Below are 22,599 nucleotides of genomic sequence, written 5' to 3'. Positions count from 1 at the left end.
GTCGAAAGATTGAGGGTAGCTGGATGCTGGTCTCACCGCCCGGCAGTAAATAAAAATTACCAGGCGATAACGCCAAAAGTTTTGGACGTTATCTATCAGTAGTACTGGAGCTTGGATAATTGATCTGGTAGCGCTTGACCCATTGACTTTTGAAGATCATATCCCAACTTTTTTCGCTGCCATTCTCAGCAGCCAAAACTCGAAATGGCTCCCAGAGACGCTGCCGCCGGCGCAAAGCGCAAGAGCTTCAACGGCCCCAAAGACAAGTCCAATAAGAAGCCCAAGTTCGAGAAGCGCCCGGCTCCTAAGGAAGAGCCCGTAGTCGACGAAAACGACGATGACTTCGAGGCTTTCTCAGACGATGCAGAGGATGGGGGCGCCTCGTTAGACAACAAGAAGGCCAATGGGTCCAACGGCGCAGAAGCGTCAAATGGTAAGTCAATCTGATGTGCACACGCTACCACCCCATAGTACTCACCCTCTTTGCCAGGCACGAATTCGCGGGAAGCACATCAGAAGCAGAAGCAGATTGCGCTCGAGCGCAGGAACCAGAAGCCTCTGGCCGACGAGTCCCTACGCGCGAAGAAGCTCTGGGAGAGGTTACGAAGGAAGTCTCATGTCCCCAAGGAAGAGCGCGACAAGCTTGTCGACGAGCTGTTCGCCATCGTTACCGGCCGGATAAAGGAGTTTGCGCTGAAGCACGACACGGTTCGTGTCGTACAGACAGCCATCAAATACTCCAACCCTGAACGACGAAAGATGATTGCGAACGAGCTGAAGGGCACATTTGCGCAATTGGCCGAGAGCAAGTACGCAAAGTTCTTGATCGGCAAGCTCATCGTGGAAGGCGAGAAGGAGGTCCGGGAACTTATTGTCCCCGAGTTCTACGGAAAGGTTCGCAAGTTAATCAACCACCCGGAGGCGTCTTGGATTCTGGACGATATCTACCGCGGCGTTGCTACGCCCGAACAGAAGGCGGTGATGCTGCGTGAGTGGTATGGTCCCGAGTTTGCGATTTTCAGAAGCTCCGGCGATGCTGCCACCACTTCCGATCTGGCCACGATTATCGAGGAGCAGCCGAGCAAGAGGCCAATCATCATGAGGTATCTGCTGGATCTGACAAATCAACTTATCCAAAAGAAGATGACTGGTTTCACTATGTTGCACGACGCCATGCTCCAGTACTTCCTGAACACCAAATCCGGCACCGAGGAGGCGAAGGAGTACACTGAAATGATCAAGGAGGACGAGAGTGATCTGCTAAAGAACATGGCCTTCACCAAATCCGGTGCCCGATTGGTCTGCCTTCTTCTGGCACATGGTTCTGCAAAGGACCGCAAGCAGATCCTTAAAGCCTACAAGGATACATTCCAGCTCATGTCAACTGATGCGCATGGCCATCTCATCATCCTTACTGCTTACGACGTTATTGATGATACCGTTTTGACTTCCAAGTCCATATTCCCTGAGATGATTGGCAAGGGCGAACAAGACGATGCCAACAACTTGCTCGTCCTTGCAAATGACCCGAATGGTCGTCTATCTGTCCGGTACCTGTTCGAAGGTCCCTCAAGGGCCCTCTTCGATGGCAGCCATGCTTACGATCTAGAGCTTCTGGCAGAGATTGGCGAGATACGGAAAACTACCAGTAAGAAGGACCCTGAGATACGGAGGAAAGAGCTCGTCACGGCGGTGTCTCCACCCCTGATCTCTTCCATCGAGTCTTCGGCCCTGGACTTGGTATCTACTTCATTTGGCTGCCAAATGGTTGCAGAAATTTTATTGTCTGCTGTCGGTGACAAGTCCGAGGCCCTACAAGCGGTCGCCAGTGCAGCCGGCGGTGACCCGAACGCTGAGATGGGAATGGATATCGATGACGAGGAAGCCAAGCCTGAAGGTGAAGAGGAACCAGCACAGGTCCACATATCTAAAATGCCTCATGGCGGTCGTCTCTTCAAGACGCTCATTGCCGGTGGACGTTATGACAAGGCCACTAAGCAGATCAAGCCGGTGGACCCACCGCTGCGTTTTGCAGATATACTCTATCCGGTCATCAAGGACTACATTGTATCGTGGGCCACCGGTCCCAGCTCCTTTGTTGTCCTGAGCTTGCTCGAAGCCGGAGACTTCTCGCATGGCGATGAGGTAAGGAAGATCCTGAAGAAGGAAAAGAAGACGTTGGAGAAGGCTGCCTCTGAAGAGACCCCTGAGCAACAAGCCGCTCGGGAGGCCGCGGAGACCAATGGAGATGGAGATAAGCCGGCCAAAAAGGGAAAGAAGGGACCCAAAAAGGAGAGATCGGTTGGGAACATGGGTGCCAAGCTATTGTTGGAGAAGCTTACGAAGTAGTATACCGAGCTATACATCTGAGATAGCTGCGAAGGCGGCAGTGCCTACCTGCCAGCACTTGGAGCGGGTTTGCGTCTGGGTTTTGGGCGGAGTAATTCACTGTTCTAGTATCATTTTTATTCATGCCATCTCACGCTGTGGTACGGCTAACTGTTGTGCTTCGCAGACGCGTCGCATGAGCCGACATGTGTTGGTGACCTGTGAGGACAAGTAGTTCAAAGGGAAATGCCCTTGCCGGGAACCGTGTTACGATCGTTTGTGTGGCCACATGTATCTTTGGATAGTGGACTTGACATATGCGGTTCTCCGGAGGCATCCACTGGGATCACAGGCATATGGATATCATCTCGAGGTCCGGCAGTAAACCCGATGTAAGATGTAAGTGGACTGTGTATCCTGGAAATGCCAATGCAAGCAGTGCGGCATGTTCAATGTACCTTATGTAGGTAGCCGGCCGGTTTTGGATCCATCGCACTGTACTGATGGAACGACACCATCGCCACGCTGTATACGTTCAGCAAGAGCACGACATGGTAAGGACGGCCTTTGCAAAGGGCCTCCCAACACTGGCTGCTGGCTGGACATGGTCATCATGACCACGTGTAAGCAGGCAGTCGACCTCTTGATCGTTCAAGAGCAGACGATGCAGTGCTCGTCTCTTACAGCTCCTGTCAAGGTGGGCTGGTGCTCTTCATGGCAAGATGTGGCCATACAAAGTATCTACCTAATACACTTTCAATTGCTCTACCTTGTGTACATGCACCTGGGATTCCATAAAAGCCCTTCCTACAGGAACCAGATTCCGATATTCTGCATTTATCCCTACGAATTTGAGAAGTGAGCTCGTGCTACTCGAAAAGTCTGCAGCACACACACCAGGCACACTAGGTACTATAAAGGTGTTGAAGCTTGCTTGTGCTTGGTTGGAACCAAGATCATTAATGTCCTGCTCTCTTGCGTGACTTCCTAAACAGGAACGTCTGATGGCACAAACACTTCGTTTGTGTGCTTTGGGCCGTCAAACCTGTCCATTCCCTTCCTCTCGACTGATTGCGTGCGGATGTCCTGTCTTCCTTCATATTTCCTAGGCCCTACATCTCTCATTCCTCTAGTCCCTTTTTTTTTCACCCTCTTTCGTTCCCTTCTCCTCTCGTGGACATCTTGTGCCCGCTCCATGATCGAGTTCACATCACTCCCACCTGAAGTCGCCAACCAACCAATCTTCCACCGCACATCGTGGCCCATGCAAACGTGGTCAGGTCAAAAGACCAACAATCAACGCTCACTGCCGCCTTCTCATGTTCCGCCGTCACTGGGCTTGATCCGGGCTCCAGCAGTGCATCGGTGTCTGTTCCCTACCTACATTGTTGTCACCAAATCCACCATTGACTTCAACGACGTTGTCTACAGTCACTATGACGGGCGGAAGAATGGAAATTAGGCAGCTTCTTGCATCAGACTGTCCGCGAGGTTCCTCCTACTACCATTGCCAAAACCCACAATTCACTGGCTGTTGTTCGAGTAAGTACGACGAGCCCGAGCCCGCTTGATCCCACCTGCCCAGAAAACACACGACACTTATGCCCGGCCCTCGAACCTCTTGGGTTCGACGATGGATATCGATCATCTACTAACGCACATGACCACAGCCGACCCATGCAAGGAGGGAGGCTGCGATGACACGTTTGCCACGTCAACCAATGACCCAGACCCCGATCCTACAACCACCCCGTCAGAGATTGCGTCCGTAGGCCCGCCTATGACAGCGGCCCCGACGGACACAACAACTTCATCGGCGACAGTCTCTTCGGCGGAAACGGCCTCCACCGAATCTACCAGCGCCACGCCGTCACCGACAGCAACAACCATCACGGTCCCCCCTCCACACCAGACTGGCCAGCCGACCTCTGTACCGGAAGGCAATGATGCCGGCGACAGGTCGACGCTTGGGCGAGCAGAAATCGCTGGTATCAGCGCGGGTGGTGTCGTTGGAGGGCTGTTGTTGATCTTCGTCGTATTCTTACTGATCCGCCGCCGCAAGTTGGCCAAGCGTATGCCTTCTTTTGTCGATGCGCGTGGCGATCAACTCGATGAGAAACTTATGCATGACAATCAGAGGGCGGCAAGGGGCGTTCGCACTGAGAGCAATGGCGAGGATGTGTTTGCACCCTTCGGTGGTGAGTATGATAGTGGTTCAGCTCCTGTGTCGTAGGTCACTCCAAATCTAACCCCCAGCTACAGGAAGAGCGGCATCTCCGGCAAAGCAGACCGAGCAAGACAGCGCGGAGCTATCCGAGAGGCTCGGAACCCCCCATAATAGCATGCGAAGTATGGGAGGCAACAGCTCCCTTGTGAGTCCCATCACGCCCACCAACACAGGATCCGGTGCTTGGAAGGACTTGCCTGGCGGCCGAGCACATGACACCATCGAGGAGGAAACATCAGATGTGCCCGCTCAACTCGACAGCAGTCCAGTGTACATCGAGTTGGATTCCAGAGACACGGAGAGACCTGCCCCGGCAGAACTGCCCTCCGCGTTAGGCCCCCCCTCGATACCACGACCCAAGTCTACCAACGACGTTCTTAATCACCCGCGTTTGCTGACCCCGGGGTTTTCGCGTACAATGACTGGAACCATTATGCAATCCGATGCAGCTCAGCATGGACGAGCCCGTTCTGATTCGGGCAACCCCCTGAGAGGAACGCTCAATGCGACTTCCGCAGAATGGGAGTCCAATCGGCATGTCAATAGCTGGACTCACCTCTGAAAGTACTTTACCTTCAAAGCAAAATCCTACGCAGGACGAGTACTTGGTGTCGTTTGCCATGCCTTGCAGGTGCAGTCCCTCACAAAAGCATGGAGCAACATGAATTGCATCTAAGGCGACCGTCAGCAAATTGGAAGCCCTGGGAAATCTTGGTGTTTCACGAATGTGATTTCCTTACTTGCTCAATCCCTAGATACCCCCAAATACCTCTGGATGGGTGCTGTGTGGCCAATGTCGTGGTCCAAGAATCGTACCAAGTTAAGTGTTCATACGCCACAATGCAGAATACTTGGACAATGTAAACATTAAACTGCAAGCTGCCTGACCTTGAGAGTTAACTGATTGATGTTATACGCGACATTGGACTTCTCTAAACCCCGATCTATATAGTTTTAGTGGTGTTGACACTTGCCAGAAAGCAACCTGTGCCGTTTCGTCATGGGTTGGGAGAAGGGGGGGGGATTGCCCCGATGCAGCCTATAACCCGCAATCCACCGCCATGAACAAACAGCACATTCCGACCACTATGATCCACGGTATCTGCGTTGCCTGAGATGGCAACGAGGCCTTCTGAATTCGAAACCTATCCTACGCCATGTCCATGCAAAATACAAAATGTAATCATGTATGGTCTCCCCGGCCCAGACCAACTGGATCGTGATGTCCCTTGGTCTTTATGCAATTCTAGTAATGATGATGCGGGGGACTCGTGGAGGGGATAACGCCAGTTTCTGTGGTAACGAGAACGAAGAACACAACGGCCATGACCGAAAACTCAAAAGAAACAACCTTAACCTGCCAAACCCCTGCTTTTCATACTCGACGTTTCCTGGTAAACAGTCTGCGACCTTCCTATTGGTTCATGAACTTGCCGACCTCATTTAGCAGGTCGTCGAGCTCGTTATCGCTGATCTTGTCCTGGAGCGACGGGATGAGCGTTTTGGCTTCCTCGGCATTATCGCAGCATAGAGACCCTATATAAGTGCAGAGTTTTAGCTGTCACGACACGGAGAAAGGGACCGAGTCCGTCTGTATGGAGTCCCAGGTCGTAATTGAACGTACCGAGCTGTGCGCGCTCAAATTTGTGGAATTGAGGGTAGGCGCCCAGGAGTCGTTCCACCGCCTCGACATTCTCCTTGTTCTTGAAGCGTGAGAATGCGTCCAGGTAGTCGATCGTTTTGCTCAGCATCCTATTGGTAGAGAAAGCGGCCTGTTGTCAGCTACTAGAACAGAAACAAAGGCTCCCTCCCGGGCAAGATGCGCCAGCTGCACGCTCTACCGCTCTCCCTCGCCCCGGGAAGAACCCGTCACGTTCCCTGTTTCTTTTTTTTTTCTTCTTTTCTGCTTCATGATGGAATGGGGGACCGGTTAGACGTACTCAGTCTCGTGCGCTTCGCCCTTACCCTTGCGCCTGCTTTCCGAAATGGCGTTGAGGAGGAGCGACGCCTCGGACAACGACAGCGTATCGACGTCCTGGAATTCTCCGAGATGGAGCTCGGATGATGCCTCCTCGTTGCCGGCGGGCACGGGTTTCGTACGCGAGGTTTGCTGGTTGGCAGACATGGTGGTGGATGTGGTTGGTTGGGCGGTTGGGCGGTCGGGTCGGGCAAAACCCTCGTTTAGCGAAGGTTCCTCTTGTCTTTCTTTGTCTCTCCCTCGTTCGATAGGGACGGGGGGGTGCGCGATAGGCAGCTGGCGATGATGGGCGGTCGGTGTGCGATATTGGTCCCCTCCGCTAGAAAATGATGTCGCGTGAGGACGAAGAGCCCGTGGGGGGAAGCTGCAGCTGCGAGAGCTTTGTGGTTGGGTGGCGCGACAGGGAAGTCGCGATGGGCAGGCAGGCAGACAGGCAGGCAGGCAGGTGTCTGTCTTTGGGTGGTGCGGTACAGGTATAGGCAGGTAAGGTGATCTTTTTTAAGGTTTCCCGGATGCGGCTCTGGCAGACCAAAAGGACCGTGGACCAAATGGTTCGGAGGCTAAAGCTGGGGAAAGCTCCCTTCAATCAGTGCTGTATGTACCCAAGTACAGCACAGTGCAGCAGGTGGGATGAGTCCCTGTCGGAAGGCAGGCCTGAGCTGGTCTAATTGGAAGAAAAAGCCCGACTTGGGCGTGCCGGAGAAACCTCGGTGGAGATCCGACTGGCAAGTGCCAACTACAAGCAAGGCAAGGCTCCTACACCACGTCGCATTGAATAGGAGGTTGCCGGCTAGCATACGGGGCAAAAGCGTTGTATGCGACGAGAACTGGAAGAAGAGAAGACCAGAAACCCAAGTATTGTCGCCTTTTGGAGACCAACATGAGAAGGCCTTGAGATATCGACTCTCGTTTGCTTTTCCGTGGCCTAGTCTTAGGCCTTGGGGACAGATCTTCCACGCAAAGATGTGAGAACGCCGCCCCTGCCAACCCCGATCCTCCCCCAAACGGAGCATACTAACACACTTCACAGGGCTGTCATTGCACTTCTCATCATCAACAAGGCCGGAGGTCTGATTTACAACCGGACTTTCGGGGAAGGACTTAACCAGCTCAATTCGAACGACTATCTGGTCCTTGCGGGTACCTTTCATGGGTTCGTCTCCCCTTGAGCCGCCCCCCTCCCTCCGTTCTACATCTTGCCAGCTCTGGCCGAGATGACGGCCCCTGCCCCATTTCTCTCCTTTCCAGAAAGAAGGCGTATGCTGAGATATCGTGAACAGTGTCCACGCCATCACAGCGCGTCTGAACCCCCTGCGGGAACACCAGGCCGCGCACTACTACGCCCAGCAGCAGCAGTACCAGCACTCTGCCAGCGGCAGCCTCGGCGGCGCTTCGTCGTCGGGAGGGGGAGGAGGAGGAGGAAGCCAGGGAGGCCCTCTGCCCAGCCGGCCGGAGCCGCCCTCGGGGCTCGAGGTGATGGAGACGGAGAACTTCCGGCTGCAGTGCTTCAACACGCAGACGGGGACCAAGTTCCTGCTCTTCACCGACACCATGCAGGCCAACGTCGACGTCGCCATGCGCAAGGTCTATGAACTGTACGCCGACTACGTCATGAAAAACCCCTTCTACCAGCTCGAGATGCCCGTGCGCTGCGACATGTTCGACCGCAAGCTCAACTCGTACATCCGGGAGATTAATAATTCTCGTTGATGGACGCTCCTCGAGGTTGTAATATGTCGGCGTTTAGAATGGGTGCTAATGGTGATGATCATGCATCGGGCGACCGAAGCGGAGATGTAACACGCTTAGGATGGGCAGCTGGCCTATACTCACCCCAGAGTACCCAAATACGAGAGCCAGGCTCCCAAAAGGAGCAAGGCTTATGGACTAGTCAAGGTTACCATGTGCTTGGCAGTCGAAGGCGCAGTTGACTTAGTAGGAAGGGCTTTTCTCTCTCTCACGATTGTGTCTGCATGGGACGGCGTTAGGTGTTTACTTGAATGCAATGGGTTTTCGTCACTATAAGAGAGCTATTCGTAGAGAATAAAGACCTCTTCGCTGTCATGGCCCGTTCCTCTTTAGTCTATCCCGTCGGTATTGTACAGGTACAAAGTAGCATACGAGCATCGAAGCCCAAGGCCATTTATGAAGTGTCCATCTTATCATCGCCATCCTTCTTGGTGTCCTTCTTGCCAGAAGATCCGCTGCCACTCGCTTCGCCATCCTCGTTCAATAGAGGTTGTCGCTCGTCTTCCTCCTTGATACCCTCCAGGTTTGATTTAGCTCCATCGCCGTCTGCTTGGGTTTGCCGCGCTTGTCTGGCGTTCTCTTCCTCCATACTCATACGCAGAGCCAGGGCCAACTCGGGGTCATCAGTGGGATCAAAGTCGAACCCGCCGAAGTCGCCGCCGCCACCGGACTCGACACCACCAGCGCCTCCGGCACCCGAAGCACCCTCTCCGAGAAGGATCGGGGAGGATATGAGCTGGTCGCTAAGCAGCCGGCCGCTCGGGGGGACCACGACGAGATGGGAGCTGTCGGGGCTCTTGAGAACGTTGTTGAATGCCTCCAGCTTCTTCTGCACCGCGTCATTGTCCAGATCCCCGAATAGCACGAAATCGATGTCCAGGTTGCTCTTCTTCATCTTCTTCGCTAGCGAAACAAGCGCCTTCTCCTCATCGGCGACTGGTGAGCAGACGAAGGCAATGATGCGTTGGCGCTGGGACTTGTTCTGGCGATGCTTCAGGGCTAGCTGTGGTGGATGTTAGCTGGCACTCTCATTGATATCTGGACAGCTGGTCCCATCTATCAGGGCTGCATAGGTAGAACGTACACTGGCGATCTGGATACCGGTTGCGAGGTGCGAGGTGCCGGAGATCTTCTTTCTTGTGCGATGCAGACCCTCGAGCAGCTTGCCTCGTTCCGTTGTGAGCGTGGACAGGACCTCTGGGCCCTTGCCGCCCATGCTCATGAGGCCAACTGACGACTCGGGATTGGACTGGGTGATGTTCTCGAAGATGATGTTGATGGCGTCGGCCTGGGCATCGAATCGGTTCGGTTGGTAGTCGCCATTTCTGGAGCTCTCGCTGTTGTCGACAACGATCATGACCGCTTCCAAAGGCATCTTGGCGGTCGGGTTGTCAGCCGGGAGCTGACTTGTTCAGAACGAATTGGGTATTTGTTTCCTGGAGGGGACGGGGAGGACGAAATCTGAGTTCGTGCGGGATGTGGTTGGAGGGTGCGCAGTGTTGGGACGCTGGAGAAGGCTGACGATAATGGAGTGCAGCTGGCGGGCGTGAGGCAGGGTCGGGGAGCTTAATAAACGTCAGCAAGCCAACACCAGGTACGTACGTAGCTGAGGTAGCCTTGGGCTCAGGCCTGCGCAATCCAGTCCAAACCAACTTTACCTAATCCAATGCGGGATGCTGAGTGTCCAGCTCCAGGTACTTATTTTTTGGCTGGAGCTCGGGCCAAACAACTCCCCTGCGCGCCACCTTAGGGAGAGAGTTGCAATGCTGTAACCTAGCCTGTAGGCAGGTAGGCACCGCTAACCTAGCCCGCAGGGCACTTTGTTTACTTTCAGCAACACTCGTCCACTGATCTGGAGTCCCCATACGGGCACCACACTACTACATGTACTGCACATTGCCGGCAGCTTCACCAAACCCCTTCGAGACGCCAAAAACTCGCCCACTACCACTACCACCACCACCAAACGCGGCGCGAGCAAAGCACGACAACCCGGAACCAAAAACAAACCGACATCCTTCACTGTAGCACGTTTCGCCCTACCATTTTCGCCAAATATACATTCACCCGCCGAGCCTGGAGGCAGCATACAACATGGCGCCCGTGCAACCGAGAAAGCGCAAGTCGTCGACGCCTACAAGCACTCCCCAGAGAAGCCCGATCAAGAGGAGAAAAGTAGGCCTCTCGCTTGCCCAGAAGCAGGCTCTGATCGACAATTTGCAACTAGAGAGTATGAATCCCGTCCCGTAACTAGTATAGGCAGAACGACGCGTCTAACCCTCCCTCTTAGTTACCGAACGCGCTCGCAGGTTGAGAGCCCAGTACAATGTGCAGGCGCAGCAATTGCGATCTCGGGTGGAGATGCGTGTTAATCGCATTCCTACTTCGCTCCGGAAAGCCAAGATGGGCGAACTCTTCGCCAAGCACTCAGAACCGCAACCTTCGCGTGCAGCTCGCTCACAGTATGTTACTCGACCTCCACCTGTACCAGCCAAGGACGGCACATTGCCCAAGCCTATTCCCCGGAAGCCTGTGTCTGCAAATGAGGCTCATGCCAGACGTCCTCATAACCCTGTGAGGTAGGAAGGCGATGTTTCTGAATGGGCTGCCATGCTTGAACTTTACTGACCGTCTATAGTGACGACATGGCAAGCGTCTACGACAAGGAAAACTCGGCGGAACCGATCGCAATCCCTAAGAAGAAATCACGCGCCGGCCTTGTGGCAGCTGAGGCTTCCGTCCAGCCTAGTCACGTCCTGTCGCCCACATCAACGAATGCGCGTGTTGCGCCGCGGGCCACCGAACGCCCGACCTCACCTGTCAAGTCTGGGATAGGCCGACCTCCCTCTCCGTCCAAGAACATCACGTCTAAACCGTCCTCCAATATCCTATCAAGCATGGTCGAAAAGGCAAAGGGATCACGCGCTGCAGCCGCATCACGGAAAGCTGCTGCACCACCAACAAGTGGAGGCGCTGCCAGCTCGAGCACTCGATCAAGGAAGCCCCCGTTACCCGTCGCCGCAACTACGGCCTCTACACGTGGAAGGCGGAAGGTCAGCGGCGCCAGCGAGTCGAGCGAATCAAGCACGTCTACGGTTGTCAAGAAGAGCACAGCATCCCGAGCAGATGCTACTAAACCCCCGCCGCCGGCCAAACGCACAGTCATGGGAACGATAAAATCGGCCACTTCCAAGAAGGCACCGGCGTCTAAAGCGACAGCAGCACCTGCAAGCACAACTGGCACTGGTAGGACATTGCGAAAACGAGCTTGAGATATCTGCAGCCAACAGCGCTTGCAAAGCAGGAATATGGCTCGTGCAAATGAGGTTCATGACGGATTGGGACGGCGTTCTGGTGGATCACGGAGTTCTGGGTTAGGTTACATCACTATGGAATTGCTAGGTATAATAAGATGGTGCCCAGTTGGTCTTCTGGGTAATCTGTCGGTTTCTATTCGAGCAGTCTGCCTCGGTGTCCTAGTCTACATGTTACACTGCGTGCATACATGATACGAAACACAACTTTCGGATCCGATCCATGCCTGATCTGAGCAGGCCTCTCAAGCAGCAGCACTTGACTTCTTTTTCTTGTCGTCAACGAGCTCAATGTTGTCCTCGGGTATATCCTTGTACTTCTCCAATAGGAACTCCTCGATCTCGTCGCTGACATCACCCTGGACGACGATCTCCTCGCCGCCGCTGGGTAGCTTGGTGACGGATGCGCCCGTAGCGAACTTTTTGCCGAACTCCTTGGCCACCTTCTTAAGCTCAAGCCCGAATGCTTCCAACCCCGAGACGGCCGTCACGAACTTGCGCTTGTTTCGCTCCACTCGCTTGATCGTTACGACGCTGTTGGCCATCTTGTCCGCCTGCTTCTGCTCGGCCTTCTCGGCCTGGGCCGCCTTCTTCTTCGCGTCCTTGGCGGCACGCTCCTGGGCCGCGACGGAGAGGTTTGCCGTGGCGGCTTCTAGTGCTTCTGTAGAGAGAGAGAGAGAGACCATGCGTTAGAGAGTACCTATTGCCGGGCGCCGTGGGGCGCGCAAAGAAAGAGGGATGGATATACCTGGCGACCATATCTGTTCGTACATAGAGGGATGGGCCTTCTGTAGCCAGTCCTGGCATTTCTTGGCGGTGCCTCCATATTCACAGTACTGTTCGATTCTATCAGTTAGTCCGAGGTTCGACTCTTCGAAGGCCATGGTGTGGGAGGGAGTTTCGCCCTGTTGCAACATACCTCTGGGGGAAGAGTACAGACTGCCATCACCGTACCATCGCCAATCGTTAGCCACCGACCGCGTCTTTTGACGGGAAAACCATGCAATGCTGGGAGGTAAAGGCGTCTTGCTTACCGCCGCAATAAGTCACATGGCGTCCCTGGGGCTCGCTGGGAGCGTCTACTGTTTCTGTATCTGCCATTTGAGAAGACTGATACAAGTGACGCGGGGCTATTTTCTGTATTGAGAGTCGGAACGGGATCGATAGCTCTCCTTCAGTTATCAGTCCAGCATTGGATTGCGGGGTTGTTGATGGAATTCCTGGCCTTGAGCCTTTTGGTGGGGCAGGCAGGCGAGGAGGGACGGGGACGAGCGAGGCAAGGCATGGACGTCAATTGATGTTTGGCTGATACAACCCCCCCCAACGGTCTTCGAAGAAGAAACGCCTACATTGACAGAAGTACATACCTACCTAAGGTACATGTAGGTAGGAACTGTACATGCTTTACAGAGTGACTGGAGTCTGGCTTGAGAGTTGCTCGGTTACCTACTTAAGGTAAGCTCTATCCGTCACAGAGTCTATCATGTTACTGCGCTTGCATTTGATGTCGCATGCATCATCATCGAGAATGCCATTCTAACCGCCTGTGGAGCAAGAGGAGAGAACTCATGCTGCATAATGTAGAAGAGATCGACATCGCCTGTCTGGCACTTTAGACAGGTCGCTGCATGCATGTGACTTCGACCATGATGATTGGCGGTCAACGGTAAAGCCACCACGATGCATTGCTCGTGCTAGTTCAGCCTCGAGACACACATGAAGGGAATATCTGCAAAAGGATGTGGCGAGCGGTACTGGAAGTCACTGCATCGTTGAAATACTTTTCCCCCCTTCTTTTCTTCTAGGCCTAGAGGTTTGAAAAAGGCCGTTACCACTCATGTCAGCCCCAGCACATTGGCCTAGCACACTTGTGGAGGAGCAGCAAGCCTTGGCGCTGAAGGAAGAGAGTGCAGGTAGAGACGACTGTTGGCCCCTGATTTGACCTGACTTGATTTGCAGGTAGGCTCCATGGCGTCAGAGGGATGTGAGTTGCAAGTTATGCATAAGAACGAGTGCGGCCTGTGTTCACGCATGGCAACAAAAGTCACAGGTTGTTTTACCCGTCCAAAACCATGGACTTCAGGTACAGAATCTTACATATGTAGGCTGTATGCTGTATGCATGCAACTGTTGGGCTGGATGGCCCACCTGGAGGCGACGCTGGCGGCGAATGCTCCAGTCGTATATTTCATAGGAGCCCCTGTATGTAGGTTGCGGCGGTGAGATCTGTATAGGCTTATTTTATAGGTCACCACGTCTGGGCATCCGATCTCAAGAGGCCGATCTTGGAGGCTTTCTCGGGTATACACAACAACAATAATAACAACAAAGAAGGAGAAGAAGAGGGAAAAACAAAGCTGGCTGGCTGCCTAGGCAGTTAGCTTGTAAAAAGAAAAAGAAAAAAAAAACGCGACCAGCCTCTAATTGCACTTCCATACTATCTCGCGAACCAAGGACCAACTTGTGTGCATTGATGTTTAGAGCAATGCAATGGTGAAATTGCAGCCCACGTGACTTTAGGATCGACATGAATTTGCTGGTCTGATCTGAACAAGCAGCAAGCGGCAAGTAACTCGAGCCGGCTGGATTGTCCTCTAACCTAGACACTTAATGGGTCAAATAGGAAAATGTACTCCGTACCTACCTACCTACCTACCTACATACCTACATACCTAGGCCATTGAATTAGGGATCTACGTGTACGACCGAGCTGGTCGTGGCAGCAGGGCTGGTGAAAGAAAAATGCTCATTGGTATATCTATATAGAGAGGTATATATACATACATGTGAACAATCTTCCGCCGCGGCTGATGAATCTCGTTCTTTGTTTGGTCCCCCCTCCCCCCCCTCCCCGTGCCCCGTCTCGTACTCGAGTCGCATCTCCTGCTTCATCTCTGGTTGTTGGAGCACACTAACTGTCATGGACCTCCACCCACACACAAGGTTCCTGGGCTGCTTCCACGTTGGAAGCTCGCTCGTTGGCTTCCAGGCTAGTGTGCCTTAATGGGCAAGGAGCATCGCTCATTCATTCCACCCCCTGGCGCCGCCCCAATCCGCACTAAAACGCACCCGTGCCGTACCGTCCAGCACAGCGACAGGATGGAGACCTCACCATTGATTGATGGTCCTGTTTATTACCTACCTACTCACATACATCAATACATGTACATGTAGTCGGTTGGAGGTATGTAGGCTGGGCAGGTACCGGCGGCTTTCAGCCAATTCCACTATCACTTCCACTAGGACAGTGCTGTTCTGTCCAGGCGGTACATACCTACTTCCCTGTCTACCTAGCTATGTACATATTTACCTCTTACCGTACCTGATTATTACCTCTTCCTAGCATCGATCTAATTGCTCGCGGGACCCAGGTCCAGGTTGGACCTTTTTATCGTCCTCCATTTCATCCTCCACCACCCACTTGTTCCCTTTCCGCCTTTTCAATTTCCAGCAGCGTGTACTTACTGAGGTTACACCTGAATGATCCAGCTAGGGTGCTTATCCCCCTCTGGACCCCCCTACAACCCTACCACCTGGCCAGCCAGTACCAAACCTACTTACCTACTTGGTCCCAAAAGTTGCAGCACTTTGTACCTACAGTACATACCCGACCTCAAAACCAGCCCAGCGCTATTGTACCGACTGTGCTGTTACTGCACACATGCCCAACCTGGCTCGCTGGGCATAGCGCATACACCTACCTACATACATACCTACTTACCGACCTACCTGCCTGCCTGTACATACCTACACGTACTTGCCTACATGTACGCTTGATACATACGCCTGCTACACTGTTGCAATAGTTGAGCACCCGGGAGCGCGACGTCGATTTTTTTTTGACCTGATACCCTTGTTTCCCTTGCCGGTCACGATATCTTCCCATTTCCTTGTTTCTGCCTTCCGAGCTCGACCTTCTTTGATTCGATTGACAGGTACGTGGACTGCAAATTGGCACGCTTCCCGGCCCAATCCGCATGGTTGATTTCATTTCGTGAAGCCCGCCGGCCCCAGCTATTTTCTGCCTGTCACCCTTTCTCGGCGGCATCCAACTTATTCCATCTCCTCCTACTCCTACTAGCACACACACCCCCCGGCCTGGCTCCCCCATTCGATGAGGAGAAGGGTTGTCGCAGGGTCCAAAACATCCCAATCTCCAATGCACCAGCCTGCACTGCACACTTTAGCAACCCAATCCAGTGCACTCAAAGTCATCCATCTCTAAACTTACACACTTAATAATCCGAATGCAGAGACCAGAACCTGCTGCCGCTGCTGCTGCTGCACGACACCGATAGCCACTTGAGCAACCCGTCCGGTGTCCCCCTCCCTCGTCGCACGCACTATCCTATCCGTTGTGGGAAAGTCAACAGTGTCGCCCGCCCAATGCCCAGGTCTGACGTGGGACAGCACCCCCAACCGCCACATTGCCGTAACCAATAGACGCTGCGACCGCCCTGTCCTCTGTCAACTAGAAACAGTCGCCATTGAGAAAGGACCACCACCACCACCACCACCGCAATCCCGGCGTGAAAGCATCGCGCGGCGGCGACGTGACAGGCAACTCTCTCGGTCGCCAAGATGGGCTCGGAATACGGAGGCGGTCTGGCTGGGGACCGCATTCACGGTCACCCTCCGCCGCCCGTCAACGTCAACGACAACAACGAGTACCAGCTCGACAGGGACCGCCTGCACATGACACCAAGTCCTTCGTACCAGAATGGTGCCTTCCCTCCCCCGAACCGACCGCCCGGCTCCCCTGCCCTCAGTGTCGGCAGCGAATCCCGAAAGAGCAACGAGAGAAACAGGTCAAGAGGTCGCGATAGGAAAGCAAGTGGACAAACGCGAATATGCCACAAGTGTGGAGAGCCTTTGACAGGCCAGTTCGTAAGGGCACTCGATGGCACATTTCACTTGGACTGTTTCAAGTGCAGAGTAAGCCCCCCCCCTCCGAACCAGGTATGGCCAAGACGGCAACACTGATACGTGTTGTGCAATTCAGGACTGCGGCCAGATCGTCGCATCCAAATTCTTCCCGGCTGAAGACGAAGAAGGCGGCGGCCAATATCCGCTCTGCGAGACGGACTACTTCCGAAGGCTAGGGCTACTCTGTCACCAGTGCGGAGGTGCACTCAGGGGATCTTATATAACTGCCCTCGACCGCAAGTACCACGTCGAGCATTTCACCTGCTCGCTCTGCTCGACTGTTTTCGGCGCTCAGGACAGCTACTACGAGCACGATGGCAACGTATACTGCCACTACCACTACTCTACCCAGTTTGCCCAGCGGTGCAACGGGTGCCACACTGCTATTCTCAAGCAGTTTGTCGAGATATTCCGCAATGGTCAAAATCAGCACTGGCATCCCGAATGCTACATGATTCACAAGTTTTGGAACGTCCGCCTCACTCCCGCCCAGGACGGCGGCGAGCCTTTCCCGGAGCCCGAGGATACGGCCGAGAGCCGCGAGCTTGTGAAGGTCGAAGAGGAGAAGATGGAAGACAAGGTCTATCGCATTTGGAGTGTTCTCTCGACGTTTGAGGAGTCGTCGGCCGCTTGCATCTCTGATATGTTATTGCATGTTAGTAATGGCGCCTACATCGACGGTGTCATGGTAGCCAAGAAGTTCATTCTTCACGTTGAAGTTCTCTTTACGGCTGCGGACAGACTGGACGACTCAATGAAACGGTTTGAACTGAAAGGTGCTCTGCCCCTTGACGTGGATGCCGGGAAGTCCCAAGCTGACCCAAGTACAGGGCTCTCTTATGGGCGTGAGGCAAAACTACTCTGTAAAAAGATAGTATCCTTCTTCTCTCTCCTTTCGAAAACCCAGGATACGGGTGTTCGAAAACTAGGAGTCACCCAGGAGTTGCTGTCGCTCGTTACAGGCCTCGCCCATTATCTTAAGCTGTTAATTCGAATCTGTCTGCAGGGAGCTCTGAAGTTCGAGAGGGAACAGCACACTCCCGATGGACTCTATCAATTCCTCGAAGATCTCAGCCTGATCGAAACAGCCAAGAGCGAAGATAGCACGCTGCAGATAACAAACGGCATAGCGCGCCTGTCCGCCAACGACTCGGATCAGTGTACATTATGTCGGAAGCCTATCGAGGACCAGTGCGCATTAAGCGGAGACAAGAGGTGGCATGCAACTTGTGTTTCTTGCGAGAAGTGCAGCAAGGAGTTGAGCAAAATCTTGGATCAGGCACGTGTTCAGCGCGATCTCAAGATCCTCTGCGCCGACTGCGACGTGCAGTCTGGCAGTATGGGACAGCGGGTCGAACGCATCTCCAAACTTCAGCAATATGTGTTCCTGCTAAGGGTGGCACTCGCAAGGCTGCTGGAGATACTCAGGAATAATGGCGCTCTTTCTCATACACCCGAAGATCCTAATGCCGGCGAATACAACTCGGCCGACGGGCAGAAGCCACCAGCCGAAAGCAGCCCTGCCCCCATGTTGACCTCCGACTCGCGGTCCAAGTCGTTTGCGGGAGGTGAGTCGGAGAGGCATCAGAGAGAGTCGTCTTATGAAAGCACTCTCAACGATGTTCGCCGACTTCGAAGCACCCGTCTCGATAAACATCTATCTTCCAGCCTTAGGAAGGCTCGAACTTCGAGGATAATGGACGGGCCTGAAGGACAGGGGGTCAGACCTGGCTCTGCAGGGGCCGACATGATGTCTCGAAGCAGAGACATTCCAGAGGAAGAACGGGAAGGCGGACTCGGTGGTTCAACTGAGCAGTACTTCGGACATCAAGACGCCTTGACTCTGGATGACATCCCCCGTATCGTGGCTGTGGAACAGGCTAAGGAGAAGCAGACAGCACAAAATAGGCAAAGCCGCCAAGAGCTGTTCCGTTCGCCAGCTACGCACCCTGTGTTTGGCGCCGGCGGTCATCAGAGATCGCAGTCTGACGGGCGCGATGATCCTCGTCTACAGGCTGAACCCTCGCCGCAGAGAGGCACAGGGAAGTTCTTCTCAGAGCTCTCAGGCTTGGAGTATTTCATTGTTCGCCACGTCGCTGTGCTCTCGATGCATCCATTGCTTGAGCCAGAGTTCACGCTCGAAGATCTTTTGAGCCTGATCGAGGCGAGGAAACCCCCAACATTCTGGAACAAGTTTGGAAAAGCATTCGGGAATAAAGAGAATAAGAAAAACGTCAAGAAAAAGGGCGTCTTCGGTGTGCCACTTGAAGTCATCACCGAAAGAGATGGCGCAGACTCAACTGATGGTGTCGGCCCTGGCGCTCTCCGCATACCCGCCATTGTCGAGGACACGATTACTGCCTTGAAAAATAAGGATCTCTCGGTTGAAGGTGTCTTCCGGAAGAATGGAAACATCAAGAAGCTGACCGAAATGGTCAACGCAGTTGATCGTGATGGCTGCGACGCCGTCCGCTGGAATGACGAAACGCCTCACCAGCTTGCAGCGCTGCTGAAGCGGTATCTTCGCGAACTTCCTGATCCTCTCATGACTCAGAAGCTCTATCGTGTGTGGACTGCCGCAGCGAAGATCAAGGATGCCGACAAGAGGAGGCATTGCTTGCATCTGATTTGCTGCCTCCTTCCTCAGCTCAACCGCGACTCCTTGGAAGTTTTGTTCAACTTCCTGAAGTGGACTGCCACTTTCCACCAAGTTGACGAGGATACTGGTTCAAGGATGGATGTCCACAACCTGGCTCGTGTTATGGCCCCCAACATTCTCTACATTGTCAGCAAGAACCCCACCTTCTCAGACGAGCCAATGACTGCCGTTGCTTGTGTGGAGGAGATGATTCAATACAATGACGAAATGTGCATGGTAAGTGTCCCTTGTTGCAGTTGACTAGTTGTTCCCGATGCTAACTCTCCAACAGGTTCCCGATGAACTCATGGATATCCTAGGCGACTCCACGTTGTTCAGCAACAGCACTGATATTACCACCAAGGAGATCCTCAAGCGTATTGGGGATCGCTCCGTCGGTGGACCCAGACACTATGATGCAGAACTTGTTAACAGACAAGACAACATCAGGCCCATGGCAACCAGAGTGGACACGGACCCCGGCACATGGCATAACGAGCGAAGTGTCCCGGTTCAGGAGCCGTCCATACCGTTCCCGCAAAATCAAGGGACACCTCCACAGCGGTATCGAGTGCCTGATCACGGGCCTTCGCCGTACCCGGAGCAGTATGGCCCGGCTGAACAGCGCCCTGAAGGTGCAGAGAATGGGCAGCGCCAGCAGTGGCGGAACTCGAACTCGCAAGCGAATCCTGCTGCATGGGGCCGACAGAACAGCTCCATTCCTACAGGCACTGGTTAACACATGTCATCAACCTTCGGTATATATACCTCCACCTCCACTGCGTTTTGAGTTCTATTCAATCATGGAGCGAACCGCAGTTTCCTGCCATTCCGCAGGAGCGCATTCACGACATAGCATGATTCTGGTGTAGACAGACTTTGACAGCATTTTCGGCCGGCGTTTGATGAAATCGATTCGACCTACAAAAAGATGACGGTTCTGCGATACATTCAAATTCATGTTTTTTTGCGACCTCAGCGAGACTTCGTCTTCAGGGGCAGCTATTTGATGCCCCTTTCGTTCTCATATTGGCCCAGCCAAGAACTGCTGCGCTACCTTTTGTTTTTTAGTTGCAAAGCTTGGAGTAGTGTGGATTTATGGCAGCCATTTTCTTCTTGGCTGGTCTTCTTCGATGCTAAAGAGACAGGGCGCTGGAGGTTACATACTCTACGTGACCAGTGGGCCAGAATCGCCGATGTCTTGGTTTGATGGAAATTGTCTCGGTGCGACTGGTGGGGAAAGAGGCTTGGGTATTGGCCCAACTATGTCTCCTACGCATTCCTGGTTGGCAATACCGGCATCTGTGGAATGCGGTTGCTCGTCTGCGTACCCGATCCTGCCTTCTAGACATGCTGCCACCACGTTCCTTCCCAATAAATCAACGCCCAAGCACAGCATCGAATGGCCAAGGCAAATTATCAAGACAACCCCACTAGTCCGTTGTCCTGAGAAGGAATGATAGGCCAGCAGCGCAAAGCAGATACGGTTACGTAGTTAAGGGATAGCAAAATGGTTGGAGTCGAATCAAGATGAAGGGGTCTCGAGCAGGGGCGCCCATAATTCCAAATCAAACTCGTCCTGGGAGTTGATCTCGCGTTGTTCCAGCCTGTCTGTCACATACTGCTTGCTGTGTGCTCTTTTGTAGAACAGGAACCTTTGGTTTCTGAAATTTATGGATCGATGTGTGTCGATTCGTTATTATTAAGATGCCTAATATCTTACAAGTCCGGTGTCCACTTTTGACTGTATTTACTCCGCAGGCGTTTATTATATACTTATGGATATCTTGCTTGTCATTATTCGGCAACGACAGGTGTTCCAACAACATCCAACGACAACAATGTTCGTGGATCCTTACTACTAGGTGATATATTAAAGTCCATGCTGCGCATGGAGACTGTCATTATGCCCGCTTATGCTTTCCTTTCCTTCTTCTTCTGCTCCAGCGTCCAGGCCACAGCGCGCTTGACGCCCACGTCCAAACCGACAAGGGGCTCGTAGCCGAGCCGTCTCCTGGCCTTAGTGATGTCGTAGTAACGGGTCATGCAGCTGTAGATGATGCGCTGGCGGTTGAAAGTGGCGGGCTTCCGGACGAGGCCGAAGTAGACCTCGCTGAGGAAGCCGAGCATCAGGCCCGTCTCCCGCGCCATGACCCAGGCGCTGCCGGGGCCTTTGTCGCTGCCCGCGGCGTGCCACACGGCGCGCGTGAAGTCCCAGAAGTAGACGGGCTGGCCGTTGGTCACGAGAAAGGCCTCGCCGTCAACGCGCTCGTGGTCAAGGGGCTGCGTCTCGGCGGCGGCGGTCACGAGTAGGGCGCGCGCCGCCAGCAGGTGGGCGTGGGCGACGTTCTCGACGTAGGTGAAGTCGAACAGGTTGTGGTTCTCGCCGATTTGTACGTTGTGCTTCCCTTGCTCGTAGATGTTCACCATGTGGTAGATGGCCTGCATGTCGCCTTCGCCAAAGATGCCCGAGGGTCGGATGGAGGCAGTCAGGAGATTGGGCGCGGTCTCGGATCGGTTTGCGGCAAGGGTTATGGACTCGGCTTCGGCCTATTTGGAGCGGCAAGGCGTCGTTAATTACAGTGCGCGCGTCCTGGTAGCAACGGTCGTATGCGATCGGGCATCATACCTTGGTCTCCGAGTAGTACTCGCTCTGCATCTTGCCGCGAATGATGGGGTATGTCTCGTTCGCATTGATCAGGTCGTTTACGTTGTCGCTCATGATGCTGGCCGAGCTGGTGAAGACCAGGGCCTTGACGCCCGTCTGCTGGCATGCCGTGACGACGTTCCGCGTGCCTTCGATGTTGACGCGGCGGAAGAGATCGTGGCTGACGTTACCGCTGCCCTGGGCCGGGGGCGAAGCCGTGTGGATGACGACGTCGGGCTTGATGCGTGCGAACTCCTTGACGAGCTGGTCGCTGTCGGTGATGTTGGCATCGACGTACTCGACTCCGTCCGAGTCGGGCCGGCGGTTCTTGGTGCACTGCATGTCCAGGACGCAGACATGGCTGCAGCTCCAGCTGCGGAGAAGCAGGTTGACGACGTGGTGGCCTAGGAAGCCGCAGCCGCCGATGACGACGACACGGCCAAGACTGAGCTTCTGTTGGGGTTTTTCGGTGGCCATGGTCGCGGGGGCGGCGGAGAGTGGTGATAGTTTTGGCTGGATGGCAATTTACAGCTGGAATTGGAACCGTGGAAGTGTACTACTTGGCAGCGGAAACGACACCTTTTGGCTCGACCTGCAGGCCAGCTTTAGTGATGGTACGGCGCCTGGGGTCATTTACTCGCCGGGTTTAATGGGGTGATCGGCCAGGGGGCCCTCCCTTATTGACTGGGCTCACCGCCCTGCAATTTACTGGGTATTTCGGGAAGTTGGACGGATCAGAGCCGGTGCGGTAGCGCGGCACTGGACTGGAGCTCCATCACGACGACGAGACGA

The 22,599-nt window shown here is 54.0% G+C and overlaps 9 protein-coding genes across 9 annotated transcripts; 5 read left to right on the top strand and 4 right to left on the bottom strand.

The window, feature by feature from the left end:
• Positions 1–204: 204 nt before the first annotated feature.
• Positions 205–2,349, top strand: PG986_007585 (pumilio-like proteiny domain family member 6; the record flags this gene model as incomplete). Its single annotated transcript, XM_066843807.1, has 2 exons — positions 205–433; positions 491–2,349. 2 exons carry the CDS (start codon positions 205–207, stop codon positions 2,347–2,349), a joined length of 2,088 nt encoding a protein of 695 aa, XP_066699919.1.
• Positions 2,350–3,988: 1,639 nt separating this feature from the next.
• On the top strand, positions 3,989–5,117 carry PG986_007584 (uncharacterized protein; the record flags this gene model as incomplete). The annotated part of the gene is made up of 2 exons (XM_066843806.1): positions 3,989–4,526; positions 4,591–5,117. The coding sequence occupies 2 exons, from the start codon at positions 3,989–3,991 to the stop codon at positions 5,115–5,117; spliced, it is 1,065 nt and encodes a 354-aa protein (XP_066699918.1).
• An 852-nt stretch (positions 5,118–5,969) lies between these two features.
• PG986_007583 (DNA-directed RNA polymerase II subunit rpb4) lies at positions 5,970–6,680 on the bottom strand (the record flags this gene model as incomplete). The annotated part of the gene is made up of 3 exons (XM_066843805.1): positions 5,970–6,091; positions 6,180–6,307; positions 6,496–6,680. The coding sequence occupies 3 exons, from the start codon at positions 6,678–6,680 to the stop codon at positions 5,970–5,972; spliced, it is 435 nt and encodes a 144-aa protein (XP_066699917.1).
• A 138-nt stretch (positions 6,681–6,818) lies between these two features.
• On the top strand, positions 6,819–8,243 carry PG986_007582 (trafficking protein particle complex subunit 4; the record flags this gene model as incomplete). The annotated part of the gene is made up of 3 exons (XM_066843804.1): positions 6,819–6,829; positions 7,564–7,686; positions 7,814–8,243. The coding sequence occupies 3 exons, from the start codon at positions 6,819–6,821 to the stop codon at positions 8,241–8,243; spliced, it is 564 nt and encodes a 187-aa protein (XP_066699916.1).
• Positions 8,244–8,676: 433 nt separating this feature from the next.
• PG986_007581 (uncharacterized protein) lies at positions 8,677–9,657 on the bottom strand (the record flags this gene model as incomplete). The annotated part of the gene is made up of 2 exons (XM_066843803.1): positions 8,677–9,285; positions 9,367–9,657. The coding sequence occupies 2 exons, from the start codon at positions 9,655–9,657 to the stop codon at positions 8,677–8,679; spliced, it is 900 nt and encodes a 299-aa protein (XP_066699915.1).
• A 719-nt stretch (positions 9,658–10,376) lies between these two features.
• On the top strand, positions 10,377–11,554 carry PG986_007580 (Borealin N terminal-domain-containing protein; the record flags this gene model as incomplete). The annotated part of the gene is made up of 3 exons (XM_066843802.1): positions 10,377–10,512; positions 10,573–10,861; positions 10,921–11,554. 3 exons carry the CDS (start codon positions 10,377–10,379, stop codon positions 11,552–11,554), a joined length of 1,059 nt encoding a protein of 352 aa, XP_066699914.1.
• Positions 11,555–11,841: 287 nt separating this feature from the next.
• Positions 11,842–12,697, bottom strand: PG986_007579 (uncharacterized protein; the record flags this gene model as incomplete). Its single annotated transcript, XM_066843801.1, has 3 exons — positions 11,842–12,257; positions 12,345–12,535; positions 12,588–12,697. The coding sequence occupies 3 exons, from the start codon at positions 12,695–12,697 to the stop codon at positions 11,842–11,844; spliced, it is 717 nt and encodes a 238-aa protein (XP_066699913.1).
• Positions 12,698–16,177: 3,480 nt separating this feature from the next.
• Positions 16,178–19,899, top strand: PG986_007578 (Rho-type GTPase-activating protein 1; the record flags this gene model as incomplete). Its single annotated transcript, XM_066843800.1, has 3 exons — positions 16,178–16,531; positions 16,599–19,397; positions 19,453–19,899. 3 exons carry the CDS (start codon positions 16,178–16,180, stop codon positions 19,897–19,899), a joined length of 3,600 nt encoding a protein of 1,199 aa, XP_066699912.1.
• Positions 19,900–21,074: 1,175 nt separating this feature from the next.
• PG986_007577 (c-3 sterol dehydrogenase c-4 decarboxylase) lies at positions 21,075–22,284 on the bottom strand (the record flags this gene model as incomplete). Its single annotated transcript, XM_066843799.1, has 2 exons — positions 21,075–21,710; positions 21,790–22,284. The coding sequence occupies 2 exons, from the start codon at positions 22,282–22,284 to the stop codon at positions 21,075–21,077; spliced, it is 1,131 nt and encodes a 376-aa protein (XP_066699911.1).
• Positions 22,285–22,599: the final 315 nt, after the last annotated feature.

This window comes from Apiospora aurea (genome assembly GCF_038362705.1).
Source record: "Apiospora aurea strain CBS 24483 chromosome Unknown utg000005l_segment0_segment0, whole genome shotgun sequence".
Classification (NCBI taxonomy): domain Eukaryota; kingdom Fungi; phylum Ascomycota; class Sordariomycetes; order Amphisphaeriales; family Apiosporaceae; genus Apiospora; species Apiospora aurea.
Note: the sequence above shows the minus strand (reverse complement) of the source record. Positions and strands in the feature narration are given on the sequence as shown.